The 19815-nt window shown below is 36.3% G+C and overlaps 8 protein-coding genes across 8 annotated transcripts; 3 read left to right on the forward strand and 5 right to left on the reverse strand.

The window, feature by feature from the left end:
* The first annotated feature begins 203 nt into the window (after positions 1 to 203).
* On the forward strand, positions 204 to 1233 carry EV154DRAFT_498495 (cyclin-domain-containing protein). Its single transcript, XM_051600363.1, has one exon. The coding sequence runs from the start codon at positions 257 to 259 to the stop codon at positions 911 to 913; it is 657 nt and encodes a 218-aa protein (XP_051460765.1). The 5' UTR covers positions 204 to 256; the 3' UTR covers positions 914 to 1233.
* Positions 1234 to 1646: 413 nt separating this feature from the next.
* On the reverse strand, positions 1647 to 3211 carry EV154DRAFT_498498 (uncharacterized protein). Its single transcript, XM_051600364.1, has 6 exons — positions 3014 to 3211; positions 2730 to 2935; positions 2472 to 2634; positions 2142 to 2395; positions 1963 to 2068; positions 1647 to 1904 (listed from the first exon to the last, which is right to left on the reverse strand). The coding sequence occupies exons 1-6, from the start codon at positions 3066 to 3068 to the stop codon at positions 1738 to 1740; spliced, it is 951 nt and encodes a 316-aa protein (XP_051460766.1). The 5' UTR covers positions 3069 to 3211; the 3' UTR covers positions 1647 to 1737.
* Positions 3212 to 5800: 2589 nt separating this feature from the next.
* Positions 5801 to 7228, forward strand: EV154DRAFT_498500 (uncharacterized protein). The gene has a single exon (XM_051600365.1). The coding sequence runs from the start codon at positions 5918 to 5920 to the stop codon at positions 7091 to 7093; it is 1176 nt and encodes a 391-aa protein (XP_051460767.1). The 5' UTR covers positions 5801 to 5917; the 3' UTR covers positions 7094 to 7228.
* Positions 7169 to 7813, reverse strand: EV154DRAFT_498503 (At2g23090 like protein). Its single transcript, XM_051600366.1, has 4 exons — positions 7778 to 7813; positions 7633 to 7707; positions 7486 to 7556; positions 7169 to 7396 (listed from the first exon to the last, which is right to left on the reverse strand). Exons 1-4 carry the CDS (start codon positions 7784 to 7786, stop codon positions 7321 to 7323), a joined length of 231 nt encoding a protein of 76 aa, XP_051460768.1. The 5' UTR covers positions 7787 to 7813; the 3' UTR covers positions 7169 to 7320.
* Positions 7814 to 8265: 452 nt separating this feature from the next.
* EV154DRAFT_459340 (OPT family small oligopeptide transporter) lies at positions 8266 to 10972 on the reverse strand. The gene is made up of 6 exons (XM_051597477.1): positions 10747 to 10972; positions 9363 to 10680; positions 9095 to 9264; positions 8852 to 9022; positions 8432 to 8765; positions 8266 to 8377 (listed from the first exon to the last, which is right to left on the reverse strand). The coding sequence occupies exons 1-6, from the start codon at positions 10957 to 10959 to the stop codon at positions 8334 to 8336; spliced, it is 2250 nt and encodes a 749-aa protein (XP_051460769.1). The 5' UTR covers positions 10960 to 10972; the 3' UTR covers positions 8266 to 8333.
* A 368-nt stretch (positions 10973 to 11340) lies between these two features.
* On the forward strand, positions 11341 to 13483 carry EV154DRAFT_498507 (RNA polymerase II transcription factor SIII subunit A-domain-containing protein). Its single transcript, XM_051600367.1, has 10 exons — positions 11341 to 11601; positions 11683 to 11780; positions 11835 to 11856; positions 11933 to 12030; positions 12095 to 12248; positions 12309 to 12363; positions 12418 to 12631; positions 12702 to 12728; positions 12784 to 13011; positions 13067 to 13483. The coding sequence occupies exons 1-10, from the start codon at positions 11544 to 11546 to the stop codon at positions 13073 to 13075; spliced, it is 963 nt and encodes a 320-aa protein (XP_051460770.1). The 5' UTR covers positions 11341 to 11543; the 3' UTR covers positions 13076 to 13483.
* Positions 13381 to 14448, reverse strand: EV154DRAFT_459343 (Erg28 like protein-domain-containing protein). Its single transcript, XM_051597478.1, has 4 exons — positions 14159 to 14448; positions 14001 to 14091; positions 13825 to 13943; positions 13381 to 13765 (listed from the first exon to the last, which is right to left on the reverse strand). Exons 1-4 carry the CDS (start codon positions 14322 to 14324, stop codon positions 13713 to 13715), a joined length of 429 nt encoding a protein of 142 aa, XP_051460771.1. The 5' UTR covers positions 14325 to 14448; the 3' UTR covers positions 13381 to 13712.
* A 1435-nt stretch (positions 14449 to 15883) lies between these two features.
* On the reverse strand, positions 15884 to 17122 carry EV154DRAFT_478334 (uncharacterized protein; the record flags this gene model as incomplete). Its single annotated transcript, XM_051598183.1, has 4 exons — positions 15884 to 16128; positions 16214 to 16383; positions 16473 to 16716; positions 17056 to 17122. The coding sequence occupies 4 exons, from the start codon at positions 17120 to 17122 to the stop codon at positions 15884 to 15886; spliced, it is 726 nt and encodes a 241-aa protein (XP_051460772.1).
* Between the last annotated feature and the right edge of the window lie 2693 nt (positions 17123 to 19815).

The following is a 19815-nucleotide window of genomic DNA, read 5'->3' on the forward strand; positions in this document are numbered from 1 at the left end:
CTTTTTCATGTATGGAATTGCGGAATTTACTTTTGGGGAGTGTGTTGTCAAAAAGGGGCAGGGCTTGTACAAAAAAAAAAAAAAAAAAAGTTGCATCTCCGACTTTTTTTTTTTTTTTTTTTTTTTATGGAAAAAGAGTATATAAATGCGGATGAAAATAATTTTTTTTTTTTTTTTTTTTTTAAATTAATTTTATCTTTTTCAAAAAAAAAAAAAAAAAAAAAAAAAACCCTATATATATATATACACACATACAATGACAGCTATACAGACGAGCAATGCAAATCAATTAGGAGAGATGTGTGCGATGATTATACCATGTATTTGGGCAGGCAATTTCAAACGACCCTTATTAAGTCCGAAACGTCATGCAGCATTTAAAGTGTTTGTTCAGAAAGTGTTGAAATCAACGCAGATCAGTAGTAGTTGTGTGATATTATCACTGTATTATATTCAACAGTTACGAAGCGCGTATCCTAGTATCAAGGCGTCGATTGGATCTGAAGTGAGATTGTTTACGACAGCATTAATGTTGGCCAACAAGTATTTGGATGATAATACTTTTACAAACAAGACATGGAGTCAAGTGTCAAGTATACCAGTGAATGAATTGAATATTATGGAAATGGAGTTTTTATCCGCACTGAATTACACAATCCATATCCCTCATGCAGTGTATTTTGAATGGCGTAACACATGTCAAGGTTGGTGGAATCATCTTTCGCTTTGTCTTACACCTTTAGTACTTGTACCATCACAAAAGCGGTCTTCATTATGGGAAGAAAGTTCTCCTGTACAAAAGAAATTCTTTCCTTCAGTGGATTACTATATAGATGTAAAACCCATCTTGAGCTGGTCCTCATCTGTATCTGCATTATCTTCTTCTAGATATAATAGTCATTTAGATGTATAAATTAAAATTCAAACATAAATAAAATACCCCCCCCCCCAAACAACACTCACACACTCCCCCCCAACAACAACAACACACATACACAAACACAAACACAACACCCCCCATTTTTGTAAATATAATTATAATATATGATCGACCGGTTCTGGCCTTTTTTCATTCTCCTCCTTAAACAGGATTTTCTTGTCTTCCCCTTCTTTCTTCTCCTCCCCCCTCCGAATCAGCTGAGAATGTTTTACACGTGGATTAAAATGATGAAACAAAAAAAAAAAAAAAAAAAAAACCGGCGTATAAACAATTAAACATTTCCCGCTTTTTTTTTTTTTATCGGTGCCCCTCCCCCCCCCCCCCTTTATATGTAGTGTTACCATTCCTCTGAGAAAAAATATATATTATTTTTAAACTACTAATTCATTTGGGTTTCTAATATAATGCTCTACACGATGAAGGAATGCATTTGCCTTTTGTTCCTTCAAGATATGACCAGGAGCACCACCTTCCAACTTGACTTGAACAGTGGTTGGAATGGGTGTAAAGTTCAATGGCTTTACTTGAGAAGAGAGAGTGATCTTGCGTTCTTGTTGTTTCTTGGGGGATTCTCCGCCGAGATAGCTAATTAAATCCATCATCTCGTCATTCTTTTTAGTTTCCTTTTTCTGCTGGGTCGAATGACTACCGACACTGAGTACATAAGGTTTAGATGTCTGATAAGAATCTGTAATAAAATCATATGTAGGCTCAGCTAAATTAAACACCCTACCAACCAAAAAAAAATTAGTCTTGGCGTAACGTTACACACACATACTACTACTACTACTACTACTTTACTTGAATTGGCCTCCAGTGTATTTTTCGGAAAAGGAGGCGGCGGTGGTACTATAAACAATAGGGTTTTTTACATTACCGCTCTTATTGGCTACAACATCTTGTAAAGCACGTTGGGCTGCCTTGGCAATAAAGTCATTGACACTCACATGAGTACCATTTTGTTCTACCTTACATAAGTATCACTTTCCATATTTAAAACCATTTTTTTTTTTTTTTTTTACCATTCATTGTATGACGTAACCCTAAAAGGTTGTCCACCATCATCTCCTTGCTAATGAAACTAGGAAGCACCTCCTCCTTCTTCTTCTTTTCTTGGACCTTTTCAGTCTAAAAAAAATAAATAAATAAATAAATACATAAATAAATGCGCAAAATATATTCTCCTTTATTATAAACTTACCTTGGCAAAGACGATTTGGTCCCGAGGGGGGGCAATGCTTAATGTAGCCTTAGGTGCTGGTTTGGGCTTGATTAAACCGAGATGAGCTAAAACATCTCCCTTTAAAATACGACCTCCGTTGCCTGATGCCTTGATGCTATCCACGTCCTTGATACCATATTTAAGAACCAAACTGTACACTGCAGGTGACAATGGTTTCTTGAGCTTACTCGTATCAAGATCTTTATGAGAGATAGATGCAACAGGGGCCTCCACTATTCAATAAAAAAATAAAATCTTATTTTAATCCCCATGTACACCCGTAAAAACAACTTTTTCTTCTTCTTTTACCCTTCTTTTCTACAGGCTTCTCTGCAGCAGCATCAGCAGCAGCAGCAGTGTCAGCAGATGCAGTAGGTGCAGAGGCAGGAATCTCAACGGAAGAAATATCATCCCCTTCTTCAGCTAAAAGACCAATCAAGGTATTGACAGGTGCCTTACTTCCATCTTGAAGCTATATATAAAAATGTAAGTTTCTCTCTCCTCCTTTCTCTCTCTCTCTCTCTCCTTTCCCTCTCTTTCTCTTCTTCTTCTCTTTGTAAACCGTACAATGATTTTGGCCAAGATACCATCTTCAGAGGCTTCAACATCGATTTGAGCTTTATCAGTCTCGAGTTCCAAAAGAACATCACCGGCCACAAAGGAATCACCTTCCTTCAACTTCCACTTGTGAATGGTTCCTTCCGTCATGGTAGGACTCATGGCAGGTAAATTAAAACGACTGATGGCTGCACGACTAGCAGAACTATGGAAGCCTTAAATGCCCAGTTTTTTTTAGATTATTAAAATAAAACACACGCCCCTCTCTTCTTTCTCTCTCTGTATAAGCTTACCCATGCTATGACATGTCTGACTGACTTGAGTAATTCGACTGGCAACACGATGCATATTCCTTTTTGACTGTTGAAAAAAGTTGAAAAGGGAGGGAAAAAAAGTAAATAAATAAATAGATGGGGGACGGGATAACTGATAGTAATCACGGGAAAAAAAGAATAAAAAAAAAAAAAAAAGTTGTGACTGGGGGGTAGGGCTCTCTTTTTTTTTTTAATCGATCTTTTCCTTATGTTTTTTACTTTTATGGGGAGACGCCCTCTCACAAATAAAAAAAACTACATTGAAGTTACAAAGAGAGACTGATGTCTATAGAAACATTTTGTTGTTATTGTTCTTTTGGTAAAGAAATAACACGTAGATATTGTCATCGTTTATCCCCCCCCCCCTTTTTTTTTGTTATATACAGGCCTGTATTCTAAGGCAGATCAATGCAGTGGGATGGACACTATGACAGTTTCCCAGAGCTCTATTCGGTTTATCCGTGACAAATTCAAGCTAAATAAATCAATGCCCGGCTGCAAATCAAACACACACACATACACACAAAAGATAGGCTATTCCGCCATGTCTATACAACCTGCCCCATTTGATCACGTAAGCACACTGAAAGATGTCTGTTTACTCCAAGTCTTTTTTTTTTTTTTAAAAAAAAAAGACAGTGATAAATTTTGAAGCAACAATCACTCAGACAATGTTCTCATAAATTGTATGCTCTGTAAAAGGAAGGATCCTATTTATTATATCTAAACATGACACCATTCCCCCGCTGTTCCATAAATCCTATCAATTTCTCATTTTTAGCATTAAAACGATCTCGACCTTATGCATGTATATTAACACGGATGTTCTAGACATAAAAGATTATTTTTTTTACAATGCGTTGCCAACATCAGTAATATTCTAGCCTGGCATCAGCAGGCTTTTTTGTTTCTTTTCTTTTCTTTTTTTTGCAACAGTGTCCTTCATATAAGCTGGGACACGACTGACATCCTTGGTTCTACAGGCGGTAATCCGTTCAATATATATTTCACCAAGGAGATAACAAAGTTAATAAAAAAAACAGTCTTGTTGAGACGTCATTGGTCCCATACTGATGGCCTAAATTTCGACTGTGAGTGGAGAATCTATATGATGCATGATTCACGCTTTTTTTTTTTTGGAGTAGTACGTGTGACTGCGTTGAAGACGACTATAAAAAAAGCAAGGATTTTTATTGATGTTCCCACACCTCTTTTCCTTTCTTTACAACACACTTTTGCTTACTTTTGTTTCAATTCTTTAGCAGGATAAAATACTTGCTTGGCTCTAAAGTGTAAGGTGATGTATTTTCAGGACGACTCAACACAAAGTATCAGCTAAACTTGGCCAAAGTGGGAACTCTCAAAATCACTATTTTTCATGTGTAAAGAAGCATTCACCCGATATTCCCACCTTGTCTGTAAATAATCGTATCCATAGTAACCGTCCGTAATTAACTCCCGGGAACTGGGTTAATAGAACTCAAGCTGTGATGTACACTTGAATTGGACCAAAAAAAAAAAAAAAAGTGCCTTGTTTACCTTGACACTTGTCAAAAAAACTTTTGCAGTATCTTGCATGGGGCAGAAAATGCTTGTAGCACGCTTTTAGAGATATGTAAAACTTAAAAAATCAAACATATAATGGAAGATGGTTTTTTTTTTTTCATTATTAGGTTGGCATGGGATACTTACTTGTTTATATCCGCACTTTTTTTTAAAAAAAAAAAAAAAGATGCTAGGCTATACATTTCTATTGGCCACTACAAAGTAAAAAGACATAAGCAAGATGGGTGACCATTTTAAACCGTCATACTCGTACGGATTGTTAGGATGTCGATGAACAGTGTGCTTTCGAAAAGAGAAGCCGCACAGACGGAAGGGATAATTCAAAAAAAAAAAAAGAATGCATCAGATTATCGTGGATCAGTGTGCAAATTTAAAAATCCACCATGAGTCAAAAAGAAAGTAGTCGAGCAGTAAAGGATGGACAAGTTCTTCTTTATGAGTTGAACAGCTAGTAAAGAACACAAATGATATTGTAGTAGGAGCAATCAATGTCGTTAAGACGTATTACAAAGAAAGTGTGATACTGAGTGAATAGGGAGTGCCACTAGTATCTATCAATGACAACCAGTGGCATGATTGGCTGGACTTTTTGACTTGAATAATAAAAAAATGTTACAACGTAGTGTGTCAAATGGGTGGTGTGATTGGCTCTGGAGGTGTGCAACATGAGTACCAGATCTGCCTGTTTTTAACTCATTGTAATCATGGCGGAAAACGAAAAAAAAGTCTATAAAAAGCAAACATCTGATGTTCATAGGGTCGAAAATGGCTGCAACACACGAGTGTGAAGCCAAGACAGCACATTTTTTTTTATTTTTCCCTCAATGGATAAATAATACTTGTACAGAAAATTTTTTGGGTTACGCGCTAAAAAAAAAAAAAAATTGTGCAGAATAGATTTATGAGAAACATTGGAAAGATGATGTCTATTTTTAAAAAACAAAATCAAGGAAAATATGATCTGTTGAAAGAACCGTGGATAACTGTTTAAAGAACAAGTCATGACTATAATTACTTCTTCACTTATTGATAAAATCCTAAACTCTATCGTCGTCCAATGATTGTGACCCAGCTTCCCAATTTCCTTGTAAAACCTCAATCCTAATGAGCAGTGGTAAAAAGGAATTATTAACAGTGGATTTATTCCTGGAATTCACTTTGTATTACCCTGAATATTAAATGTATTATTAAAAATGGTATATAAAAGAAAAAAAAAGGGAAACATGCCACTGTTAATTTCTTCTTCTTTTTATCTCATCCTCCCCCATTCCTTCCTTTACACAACAACTCTCCTCTCCCCCCTTAAAATAGAAAAAGATGTATCAAAAGCTCTTTATTCTCGCCACCTTTGCACTTACAGCCGTCAACGCTCATCCTGGATCACACGCCATTGTGAACGCAGCAGTCGCTCCCTCCACTAACTTCAAATTCACCGAGACTTATCCTGAAGCTGGTATCATCCCCACCGCTAAACCCGAATGGCTTGAATTACTTAAAAATGTAGATATTGCCGCTGCTCCTGTCTACAAGGTTGGTAACGGTCTTGGACCTCAACAAGAAGTAGCTGGTCAAGATCCTTACTGTGATTGGACCTTTACTGGCTGTTTCGGTAAAGACGATCTCTACAAGTGTCCCAAGGGCCAATGGGCTCTTACTTACGATGATGGACCCTCCGAGTTCTCACCCAAGTTGTACGATTACTTGGATAAGGTAGATGTCAAGGTCACTTTCTTTATGGTGGGTGGTCAAGTTGTCAAGTTCCCTGACTATACTTTGCGTGCCTACAAGGCAGGTCATGAATTGGCCATGCACACCTGGTCTCACAACTACATGACTTCTTTAACCAATGAACAAATTGTTGCTGAACTCAAGTGGAACGAATTAGCCATCAAGGAAGTTACAGGTGTTGCTCCCAAATACTTCAGACCTCCCTATGGTGATATCGATGACCGTGTGCGTAACGTTGCTGCGGCTCTTGGTTTCATTCCCGTCATTTGGAATCACGATACCAACGATTGGGCTCATGCTTCTGACCCTGTCAACTTCAAGTCTGCTTGGATTGATGGTAATGTCACAAAATGGGCTACTGCCGCAAAGACTGCTACTGTTGGTGGTATCTCTCTCGAACATGATTTATATGATAAGACTGTCGATGCTGCTATTCGTATCTTGCCTATCCTCAAGAAGGCTTATACTTTAACTCCTGTTGGTCAATGTAACAATGTTGATATGTATAAGGGTAACGAAACTGTTGTCGCTCCTGTTGCCAAGCCTACCACCACAACTCGTCCTGCCTCCAGTGTTGTCCCCCTTACCACTCCCGCTGCTGCTGCCGTGACTCCCGCTGCTGTTCCTGCTGCTCCTAGTGTCTCCGTTGCTTCTGTCGATACAGCTGCTATTGCTGCTGCTGCTGCTGGTTCGGGTGCCTCCATGACTCATGCCAGTGCCTTTGGTCTTGGTGTTGCTGCCATTGCTGCTATTGCTTTGCTTTAAATAATACATTTAATTTTTTTTCTTATGCTTCTCTTACCCCCCCCCCCTTTCAAAAACCATCCCTTAATACCAAACTTTTTTTTTTCTTTTTTTTTTTTTACATGTACACTTAAATAAACTATATTTTTAAAAAAAGATGCAGTCAAAAAATGTTATTAAAAAAAGGAATATTATTATATATTATATTTCTCTACGGGGAAAGTATATATAAATATGATGTATGTTGTCTAGGCGGAAACGACGAAATCAGGGAAACATTCCTTGATGGTCTTGCTATGCTTGTTTTCAGCATGTTCACTTAAACTAGAGAAAGAAAGAAAGAAAAAGAATAGATTCAGCCATCAAAGGGAAGCCGATGAACACACACACACACACACACACAAAATACTTACGCCTTTTCACGAGCAGTACAGAGGAAAGTTTGGAAACAAGTCTTACAGATAATGTTCTTTGCGAGTTCGTTCTAACAATTTAAAATGAAAAAATGTTAGCATGATATGTTTCTTCTCTGCTATAAAAAAAAAAAAGGGTTGCTTTACTGTCTTCTTTTGAGACTTGGATTCACCACCGGCATTCTTAGCATTACGCTCACGCTTCATTTGTGCTTTTTGTCCCTGTAATGAAAGAAACTCATGTTAGTTGATCCCTTCTCTTTTTGTTGTGTGAGTTACTGAACTACTTTACGTTTCCCATTGTGATGTATTAATTAGTATAGATAAGATATAAAGAAAATATAAAAAAAAAAAAAAAAAACAAAAAAAAAATTTTTTTTTTAAACAATCGAACGAAATAAATATTTCCTTATTGGGCGTAAAGAAGTCCCCTTTGATTGAAAAAAATAAAAAAAAAAAGGGGCAGTAACGCTTTTTTTTATAAGTGGTCTTTTTAGTCATACAAACAAACGGACGATCCAAAAAAAAAAAAAGAATGCTTGTTCCCATCATAAGCTAATTTATGCAAAATCAACCTGTAATTTGACATAGATTAAAAAGGAGAAATTTAATATATCTGGGGCCGCAATAAAGCCTTTCAAACGCTTCATCATATAACTGTGTATAAAGCACAGATTGATGAGGAGGGGACACTTGTAGCAATTGCACAGTGTCCAATTGCACAGTGTCCAATTGCTAACTGGGGGGGGGGAGGCAGTAATTTGATTGTCGGAGTTGCACTGAGAAATAAGCATTTATTTTAAGCACATTGTTTAAAAGAAGCCAATTGGTTTCATAGATAATTAGTTTTACGAGGCACAGTTGGCACAGCATTGGTCAATGTATTTAAGATCTACATGGTGTGTGTGAGTACATTTATACTGTGCTTAAATTCACGAAACCTTACCTGTTCGATTACCCCACCACGATGGGAACGGATAAGATACACCACTAGCTCCTCCGTAAAGTGACATGGCAATAATAAAAACCATGAGAGATGTTCCAGAATCCAGTGCTGTAGAGATTAAATAATTGTACTTGACAAACCAGGCTGTATGACGTCTTTTGATATAGAATTGTGAAATAAGAACAATGATAAATGACACTGTGATCCAACTACTAGCAGAGCCAGGCACAATGGTCATGCCAATGAGAATCATGGGCGTATTTACATATTTGTATCCTACAACTGGAAAGCGTCGACTGAGATACCAGAAAGGCACAGGTAAAATAAATCCAATCTTTTTTTTTTTTTTTTTTTTTTTTTTTTTTTGGTCAAAGTAAGGTGAGGACAATGTCGTATTGAAAGTAGAGAATACCAACTTACTAAGAAAGCCCAAAGAATAATGTAATAATCTGTGCCTGGGCCAAACATGTTCATTGGTCCAATTGCTCCCCAAGTAATTGCAGCAGAATTGATGGTTTGTGGTGATGCACCGTTCCAAATATTACTGCCTACGGGATCTAATAAAATTTCTCGTTGAGAATTCACTACGCTCTTTATTTTAAAAAGAAGGATCAGCAACATTTAAATCTCTACAGCCAAAAAATAAAAAATAAAAAAACTTACGTGATTCACAATATAATTGAAAATACATCCGACCAAAGTACCCAACATTTGATTAATAAATATAGCACGAGGGGGTACTTTTAAATAATGCCCGATTTTCAAATCACTCGCCATGGTGCCAGCTTGACTCAATGTATTATAGCCTAACGTTTTAAAGTACATATTTGCCACTATTTAATAATAATTCATTTCCGCCCGTTATATAAAAAAAAAAATTCAATTAGGATTAGTGCTGTAAATGCTTAAATCTTCATGCATTATAAGTTACCTGGTAATCCAGGGAGTACAAAACCACAAATCATTTCAGCAAACACATTTAACCCGAACCCAGTTCCTGTTAATGCAGTAATCATATTGAGAGGCAAAGATAAAATAGTTGACATAACAATGGCCATGATCACACCCCACCATGGAAGTTGGCTGTGGTTAATATACGCTATTGCAATGTTGAGTCCCATGCCACCAAAATACACAATATAATACCACCATGTGGGTACTTCTTTATAAAAGGACATCATGCGCATATGTGGATCCGTATGCTCCTCTGCTAATTCACCTTCTTTTCTACGCATGTCCTTGATAATGGCTTTGAAACTGGCACAAATTTCCTTCCCGTGAAATAAAGCAATATGTGTGATTGAAGCAGTGACAGCAAAATTAATAAAGATATATTGTATGGCAAATATACTCGAAAAATGAGGACGACCAATTTCAGTCAATGCGGTTTCGTTTAGTGAATTATCGGCATTCAGTACTTTATGTTGGGGATAGATAACAGATGTACCGTTTGGCAGTAATTGAAAGATAGAATTTGATAAGAACGGAAAACTTTGTGCGTTCCAAACATCATAGTAATAAACCAAGGGTGCCAAAACCCATAGTACCAATATACCGAAATATATATTTAGCTGTACCCAGAGAGGTAAAACTAACGGGCTTAGATTAGACAAATAATTCCAATCAAAGCTCAATTGAAACATGCCCATGCCTTCATTTACAGCTAAACCACCAAACAAACGCTGGACCCAAACAGAGTCATTCTTTGCCAAGCAAATAATTGATACACCACCCAAGATAGGCATCATGTATTGCGGAATGAACTCGTAAATAAAAACAGCACTAAATACCATAAAGAAGAATTTGGCACGCCATCTTGATTCTTCTTGACTACCGTTGAGAGTTCGTAGTAGAGAAACAGTGGGTAAAGAAGTTGGCCAAATCATGTTGGCAGGATACACAAGAAAGTTTCGGAGTTGACCAGCAATGCCGTAACCTACCATTTGTGTGGCCAAAAGCAAAAAAATCGAGCCAGCTGGCCCAGGGGCATTACTATAATAAAGATTTTGCACTGCTAGAATATGCGTAGCATACGCAGATGTGTTGGCTGCTGATACAATCACATAGATACAGGTATGTTCCTTCACATTAAAGGGACCCGGATTGAGCCATCCGCCTGTAGGCATGTACCGTGCCCAAGCATTGCAAACTACATAGGCAATCATCAGCATAAAAGTATTGGTCAATGGCAATCCAACAGGCTTAAATACCATCAGTTGGTATACGGATGAACTTAGACATGCTAACGCCTGAAAATAAGATTAAAAGAGTGATTAGATGGATCGTACTATTAGTAAAAATGGTAAATACTTTACAATACCAGTAACAAAGACGCGAACAGTATAGCATGGTAAGGAAGTATCATCTTGCACTGTAGCTAATTCATTTACAACCTGAATATCGATATCTTCTTCCTCGTAAGTTTTGTCCAGATGTTCAACATGATGCTTTTCTAAAGAGCTATCAAAGACGGTCTCAAACACATCATCGTCTCGTACAAAATCATGCTTTTCTGACTTTTCATGCATAGCTTTATGTTTTATTGCAAAAAAAAAGAAGGGAAAATAAATGAAAAAAAAAAAAAGATATCTTTTTTAAAATGTGTGTGCTTCTATTTATACAAAAGAATCAAGGAGGCGTCCCTTTTTAAGAATTCTATTCTCTTTTTTTTTGTTGAGAGAGAGAGAGAGAGAGAGGGAAAGGGTCGTTTTTAAATGTGGAGCGATTTATCAGTCAATGATAACACACGTGCCTTTTAATTTATACTGATGGCACTGGATCAAATAGAATCACAACAGCAAAAAAAAAAAGGAGGGAATGGGAAACCCTTTTATTTTTTCCTAGCTGTACTTTAAAGAGGATAAACATAGAAAACTGATTTCTCTATTAAAACTGTTACTCAGTTTTAGAGCCAAGAATGTGCTTTAATTGGTAATTCATTCCCTGCTGCAGCTGTACTAGTTGGAAGAGATCATCGATACCCCACATACATGATCTCTCTTTTTTTTTTTTTTTTTTTTTGGTTCTTCGTGACGTTGTTTTTATTTCTCAAGCAAATACACAATAAATAAATAAAAAATATTATCCATTCTTTTATATTCATTGACTTAAAATGCCTGTGAAAACTTTAGTTGCATGTTGTCAAGATTCCTTGACTAAATCACTAGATGGTAAATATAAAGAATGAGAAAAAAAACATGGCAAACACGCCAGTTTAACTCTTTCATTTTCCTTCTTGAAAAAAACAATAGTACTTGCTGAAGTTGGGTGTGTTCCATATTCATTGCTGAAAAACTCTTTACGAACAGCTACACCACAACAACTCTATCGTATTGAGAGAGCCAACCCGGTAAGGCTTTTTTTTTTTTTTCGATTTTATCAAGACTTATATTTTTTTTTATAGGGTCTTGCGGCAGAGTCCGACGGTAAAGTTAGACAAGTTTAAAGAAAAAAGAAAAAAAAAAGGGGGGGGGGAGCCTGAGTACTAACGCGCAAGATTAGAACTTTGGTTGAAACATTGTTTCTTGTTTAAAGAAATTAAAGATGAACATGAACGAGGACTTCATAAAAACCCAAAAGAATGGAGAGAACTTTATTTGGTAACTTTTTTTAATTTATGACTCTCTTTTTTTTTTTTAGTAACGAAATAATAATAATAATTAGAACCGTCATACAGAGGTGGAGAGGAAAAGAAAGGCAATTAAAGAACGAATTGCCAGTCAATACAGTAAGCTGAAAAACGAAAAGGCAGCTAGATCAATTAAAGTGTTACATGGAGTTGTTCCCGTTGCAAAAAATCATTCTTATGAAGCTGCAAGTAAAGTAGACCTATCTCCCCCCCAAAAGAAACATTTCAGGATACTAATTTAACTTGTAGGACAATCTACCATGAGTAAATTATTTCAACAATCTAAACGTGCAACAAACAAAGCGTATGTAACTATGACTACCATTTAAAGTACCCGATATTAATAGCGTCATTATAGCACTTCCATTTATCAACAACCTAAAAAATCCACTGCTGCTCCATCCACAGCACAAAATTTTGTTTATGCCCCTTCTGCTTCAAATTTAATTCGGGCACCCAAACCACCATCCAAATTGATGAAAGACTACCAACATAACCGTATACAATACCCGCGTCAAAAATCTCCACCTGCATCTTTGATAGCCCCGAAATCCATTATTCCCCTTGATCATGTACGTACCTGACTAAATACATATTGCATATATATATAAAAAAAAAGGCACCTTTTCTGATTTGAAGTAGATTGAAAGAGTAGCGAAAAAACCAAAGGTAAATTAGAAATGATGAGAGGAATACAGAAATAACTTATACTTTATTGTTGTAGCCGGAAGAAAAGAGTCTTGATAAGAAGAGACCAATTGAGGAACGAAAAAGGCCATCTGATGATAGAAAAAGACCCATGGATGAAAGGAAAAGGCCGATAGATGAAAGAAAACGACCCACGGATGAAAAACATAGACAAGGTGAAAGGAAAAGACGACTGGAAGATGACAAGCATCAGGAACCAAAAAAGAGACCTGCTGCTAAAGTCAATTTTAATATATTTAATGAGGTGAGTTGAACTTATTTATACACTGAATTACTCTTATTAAAATTGTATATTGTAGTTGCTATAATAAACCTAGAATACATCCTTTTTTTTTACTTTTGTATCCGCAATAAGACGATTTACATCATCCTTTATTTTATCGTGGTTGGAAGAGGAGAATTGTTTATCAACTTATCGCCTCCCTCAAATATAGAATTCATTTGGCTTATGCGCTTAATTAAAAAAAAAGAGGAGCCAGGCTTGTTGGTTATCGGGTAAATTAAACAAATGCTGGCGGGGAAAGGGGGTCGAGAAAAGGAGGCATACAGTCTGCAACAGCATAAATGTCGAGTCATGCCCTTTTTATTATGCGAAATTCAACCAATAAGAATCGTATGCAAAACAGTAATCTTTTTGTATCCCCCCATTGTTTTTTTTTTAAAAAAAACATGAGGTTTCACGATATATATTTCCAACAACCCTTGCCACTTTTCTAAAAGTGTGTGTAGACCCCCTCTCTCTCTTTCTTTTCCTTCATCTCTCTCTTACATTCGATCAATATTATCAACCCACCTTATTACATCAAATGTTTAAGCCAAGTAACATATTTTGAATCACATCCATTTGATAGCTGCCATGCAAAGCCATCCCGGCTGTGTTTCATTTCGCCCCCCAGCCATTTCATTTAGGTAATTAGTCTTGTTTTTTTTAGTAATAATAAGAGATTAGAATTTAACATATTGGTCCTTGACTGAAAGAAGCCAGACAAGAGAGGAAACTATGGTAGAAAAATTAGTATATACATATATAAAAAAAAACGATTGATGTATGAATTACCAGCAACAGTGAGAGGTGCCATGAAAGGACCGTTCAACTTACAACCACCGAAAACAACAAGTTCACCCACGAAATGAGTTAAAGCAATAACATAGGTCCAAATACCGAGATCGTACATGCTACAATTTAAAAAATATGTTAGAGAAAAAAAAAAGTATTTCATGGGAAGGACTTACAACTTGTGTTGAAGATGGAAAGCAGCATAGATACGGATCATACTAACAGACCAGGTCCAGGTGGCAAAAAGACGACCACTCAAAGGAGTTACTGTGAATAGGCGTTAGAAAAAACCTTGATATTATTTTTCTCTTCTTTTCTCATTTTGTTATCTTACCTTCTTCGGGTTTGTTGGCATAAACACGTTTACTCAAACTATCAGTGCAAAAGTTTTGGATAGAGTTGAAAATACCAAGGGCAGAAGTGAATAATAACCATTTGGGAAGATATCCTTCGGGAAGAGTGGAAAACACTTCGGCAAATTGAGAGTAATAAGCTTCCATTTTTTAAAACTTTCTTTTTTGTGTGTGTGTTGGAAAAGGAACGACAGGAAGAAAAAAGAAAATGGGTGCCAATGTTCACGAAAACTTATTAAAATGTCATGTTAAACTCAGTCACAAAGATGGGTAAACATTCAAGAATAAATGAGACCCTATCATTTATTTAGGGGCTCTCTTTTATTTATTCTTCGTGGTACTCTGGCACATCTGGTAAAACTAGTGCAAGGTTTGACACACATACGGTCAACTCTTAGATTATTAGTATCACGCAAAGGCATCTGCTAATAACGACTACAAATTTTAATCCTCGAACGTTGATCTTTTCCGAGACATGGTCTTGTAGATCCGTCTTCTTCATTGGTAACACAAGCCTTTTACAAATGCGCCCTTTGTAAACCCTTTCTATCTAAAAAAACACCCTTCTCTGCAATTCACTATATTGCCAACATCTGTTACAAGGGCACTTTCAAGTTACATACCATCCACAACACCTGCTTAAGTACCTTTCGGAGAACCTTTAGCATCACTTTCTAATCCCCAAAGCCATGCCGAGACCCATCTCCACGTCTACTCAAGTTTCTAACATTAACACCTGTAGCAGCACCCTTAATTTATTCACATCAGAGAAACAAACATTCAAAGGGTCACTCAAGCATAAAGAGACAACATCGTTATTAGTTGAGAAATTGGAACCATATTAATTTGATGCTTTTACAAGAGATCTTGAAGTCTGTTCATTAGACAGCAGGAGAGAGAGTTTTAAATACAATTACTAACAAGTACTATATTGGAAAATCGGCCCCAAATGGACGATTGAAATAGTAATTGTTCATTACTCATGTAAGCAAATGTGTTATTTAAACATAAACAACGTTGCTACCCTGATTCCGTTTATTTTAAGAGGGCCTTCAAATATGACAGTGTGTATCACTTATGCTGTACTTACATAGCAGTAGTATGTACGTCGCATTAATTTTTACATTTAGTGGACACGAAACGTTTAAAAATTGACCAATCAGGTCATAACACCCTGGCTTTTTTGTTTTATGACAAAAAAAAAAGGTGAGTCTTCTTTGCTCTTGTATACGTCTGGCCACAGTGCATCTATCTTACGGGGTATGCCCAGACAGGCTTTCGCTTGAGTCTGAGCTTGATAACGTAGCCTTGAAGTTAGCTTGCAAAAGTGGGTTCGTACGGGTTTCTTAGCGGTTCTTTGAATTTGATGATTAGTCCAGTGCATGAGTTTAAGTGGCCTGCTGCAGCTGCTTCTACAATACGTAGAATGGCGAACACCACTCGAGTTCTGGGGGGCTTTTTTTTGGGGGGCCAGATGAACTTCCACCTTCTCGCGGTTGGCTCTGTTAATCAAAGCATTCTAAGAATACTTTTGAGAACCAGGAGAAGTTTGAAGACTTGTGTTACTTTTTATTGCAAAATAAAATATTGCTTTTGACCTCTTATTTTTTTACCTTACACTTATATACACAAGTGTGTTACCAATTTATACTATAAAAAAAACCGAATATACTTTATTAATTTGTTTTTTTACAAAAAAAAGATAGCTAGGTGTCTTCGTTATAAAGATCAACTTTTGTGTGGTTGTATTTGATCTCTGTTTTCTTGAACAGAGCTTCGTTTCTTCTCTTAAGAACCCCAGCAAGTGTACTTTTGTAGATATAAAGCATGTCCTTCTTCAATTTTGTGGTATCGAATGCTCCATCAGGGAAGTTGTCCATGCTGTCAAGGTCTGAAATGTATTTCTTTAGGCCTTCATCAAGACCGTCCAGACGGTTTTTAGGCGTCCGGACTCATCAATGGAGATCCAAAGTCATTACTGTTATTGTTGTTGCTGAGGAACGGTTTTTGTTCCAAAAACGATTTTAGCAATTTACAATAAATAAGTATATTCAGCTGACGTATTTCTAAAATGCCAACACGCTTAACTGTCTGCTTTTTACTGTTTTGCGAATTGAAATTTATTTTTTGAGAAGCAGGACATGGACGAGAATCAATCCTGCACTTTTGGGTCGAACAATCTTCCGGACGGTCTTGGTGTGAAGGCCTTTTATCAAGGATTCAGAAGTTGTGAATGCCTTTTTTTTTTAGAATCCCTGTAGATCCATTGCTACTGTTTTGAATTCCCTTTTATACAAAGACTTATGCACACAATTTTTGAGAAGCAATGAAGCCGCTTTTTGGGTTACATTGTTGCTTACAGTAAACGAGATTGGATGGTACCGTGCGAACCCTTCTTCTTTGAACCTTGTGCTGACTAACATCCATTTATTAGCTGCATGATTTTTCATGTATTGGCTTAGGAGCCTCACAACTTTCGTGTTTGGTGCTGTAGTTTCTGGGATAAAAATATTTACTTCGACAAGATACGGTGTCATATCTATTTGTGAGCAAGGAAGGTAAACCTCAAATTCGTATTTTCAAAAATGTAATCGAGAAGCTTCGCAAAGCGGCGATAATAGGTCATCTCACTATCGCTTTTATTGCATTTGCCAATGTACTCAATCCAGTCAAATAAAAAAAGCGTTAAAAAGCAAGGACTGGGTTTATTACATCAGGATTACATAACTGATAAATAAACTGCATTTCAGATATAATATTGACTATATTCTTGATTAACTTGAAGTTATTCTGTTCGAATAAAGCTAAATGTATGTGATGCTACACTTGAGACGTGTTTATTAGTAAGCTAGCAAAACATACTAATTGTAGGAATTACTTAATCTAGGGGCCATCAAAAATCGTAAACTTATTGACTTGGCCATGAGATGAGTCTCTACTGTCATAGGTCTGTAAAAGTAGCGTAGTAGCCATCAATCGGCTTTGGTTGACGTGATAGCTCAAGTGGGGACTAAAACGTTCTTATTTTTGTGACAGAAAAAAAAACCATCGGTCTGGGCAAAAGGAGTCTTTGTCATCAATCTGGGATATAGACTGCAATGTAAAATATGTCACAAAAAGAATGCCGCCAAGCAAGTGATTTTGCAGAGCTTAATACATCCGAAAACCTGGATTTTAAGCGCAGTCTTAATATAAATGGCTCAGCGGCGAATGGACTTTTTATACACAACATACTTATGCCTTTGTAAAAGGGTTTGTTAGAAGCAAATTTATGTCCTGATTAATTTCAGAAGTATCAGGTATTTTTTAATTAGTATTTATTTTTAGAAAATAGCCGTCTTGTTGATGGGTTTGCGTAGAATATCCATTTTAAGCTATAAGTATAAAAATACATAATCGTTATTACAAGTTAGAAGGCGAGGAATAACGAAAAAAACTTTTATTTTTTATTAGAAACCACGGTATATTATATAATATTATGCTGTATCGTTGGGTATATTGAATAATAAATTGTAACATATGTTTAAATACGAGTTGTTACGGGTAAAACTACAGAATGGGATATGCAGTATCGAAAATTAATTGTGTAACTTATCAAAGTGACGAAAGAGGTTCGTGCAGCAATGTAGACAGTGTGTATGTGAAATTTTGTGATTAGCTACACTATACATCATCTGCCATTGTTCTATTTATCCTACCGACTCGTGATTTGTTGGTAAACTTTAACCCAAAAGTAATAATGTATTCTAGAATGGGTTCATTTAGTTAATTTTGGATGGATTATGCAGTAAAATGGTTTGGCACAAACACTTGACTTTTTTTTTTTATTAGAAAAATGAGGCACAAAACCCGCTTTTTGATACAACAGTCAGTTGAGTGTATCCTGATTAAAACGTGCTCTAATGTACCACTTGTTTTCTTCTTCTTTTAATAAACCACGTTCATTGCGTACGAAAATACTTCTGGATGGTTTTAGTTAGTTAATAAAACACAGTTTATCTTTATTTAAAGCACTAACTCATATATAAAACTGATCCAGTGAGTGAGTACAAGTAATGTGCATTCATTGGATTATATTTGCATGTGACAAAGAATTTGTCATCAATTTGCAGCATTAAACCTCGTGCAAATGTCGAAACGTAAAAATTACGACACACATGGTACATTGGGCACTGGACTGTATGATACTCAAATCGTCTTGAAATAGCATCACTATAGGTTTAAATATCGGATAATTAATTTCCTTGCCCAAAGAGATTTGCATCTGTGTAAGTATCAAACTGAAAGAGCGAATGTCATATTATTATGATTGTGTCCAATTAAGGAAGCTAAAATACTTGGCGTCAATTCCTTCAAGGGGTTACTTAATATTAAAGTAACAGTACCTCACTACGAGTGTCAGGCCATTAACAGATGTCCATATACGTTTTTACAAAAAATTTACTCGAACGAGTTCAAGTTAAAAACGATCAAGCTTATTATTTTCCTGAGTAATAAGACTAGATACGAGTCTATTTTAATAAATTGCATTAGGGCTACAGCGTTGATAAGAGCTAAGTTTATGTCTGATAAACTGCACCAGATATCATAAATAAATGTGAGACCTATTCAATCTCGGCTTTAAAAGTATTACATGTATCCTAAACATTTGCTAGGTATCCTAATACCCTTGCTTAAACAATTGCGTTGCAGCATTCGTAGTAGTAGGAGATTACACTCTCTAAAGATAGACACCAGATAAATCAAACGGGCTAGTTCATGATCTGCGAAGAAAATACAGGAGCTTGCCAAAAAGATAAATTATAACCGCTTTTGACCACCTAAAATCAACATTGATTCTTCATGGATAAGATGCATCTACCCCCTTTGACCATGTCCGAAAATAAATACATTAAAACAGCACTGAGCCAAGTAAGACCAAGTAAACACACACTCATTTAATAGAACCTTCAATTATCCTAAAAATGAATACTTCAAGGGCTTTCTGCTGCAAAAGAATTCAATAATGACGATATACATTTCTATCATGTAATAAAAAACAGGTTACCCCTTTGTAGTATGACAGCCACTACTTGCCAGCACTGGTTTTAGCCTTTAAGCATACTTGGTCACAACTTTTTACAAATAAAAAAAAAAAAAAAAAAAAACTTGGCTTATCCGCTACCCAGTTTTCTGCATCAAGTTGGCTTGTGGGAAGATTCCTTTCATTTTTTGTGGGAATATTTCCTATTGCGTGCTGCGTCGTAATTTGACACTGGGGAGTAAATTTATCTCAAAAATTTGAGTCTTGTTATTTGGACATTGCAGAAAGTAACGTTTTAATGATAAAACTGGATATATTTAATGCACTTTCTGTAAGATCATCCAGCAGGGACCTTTCTGATGGTAAAACCTAGTGTAAAGACGGGGGATTGGTTCCGTCGGCAACATAATTTTACTACCGGAACCGCAAATAAAAATAAAAAAAGAAGGAACATGGTTAAAAGAAAGAAGACGCTAAAGAAAGAAATGAAGGACTACCATTACATTGTGTTGTTATGTTGTTGTATTCATGTCGTACCTTATTTTTTATAAAAGAAACGAGGGAACGATTGGAAGCAGTCTGCTTCCGGGAATAAAGTTTTCCCACAGCTCCCCG

This window comes from Mucor mucedo, assembly GCF_025094135.1.
Source record: "Mucor mucedo strain NRRL 3635 chromosome Unknown EV154scaffold_17, whole genome shotgun sequence".
Classification (NCBI taxonomy): domain Eukaryota; kingdom Fungi; phylum Mucoromycota; class Mucoromycetes; order Mucorales; family Mucoraceae; genus Mucor; species Mucor mucedo.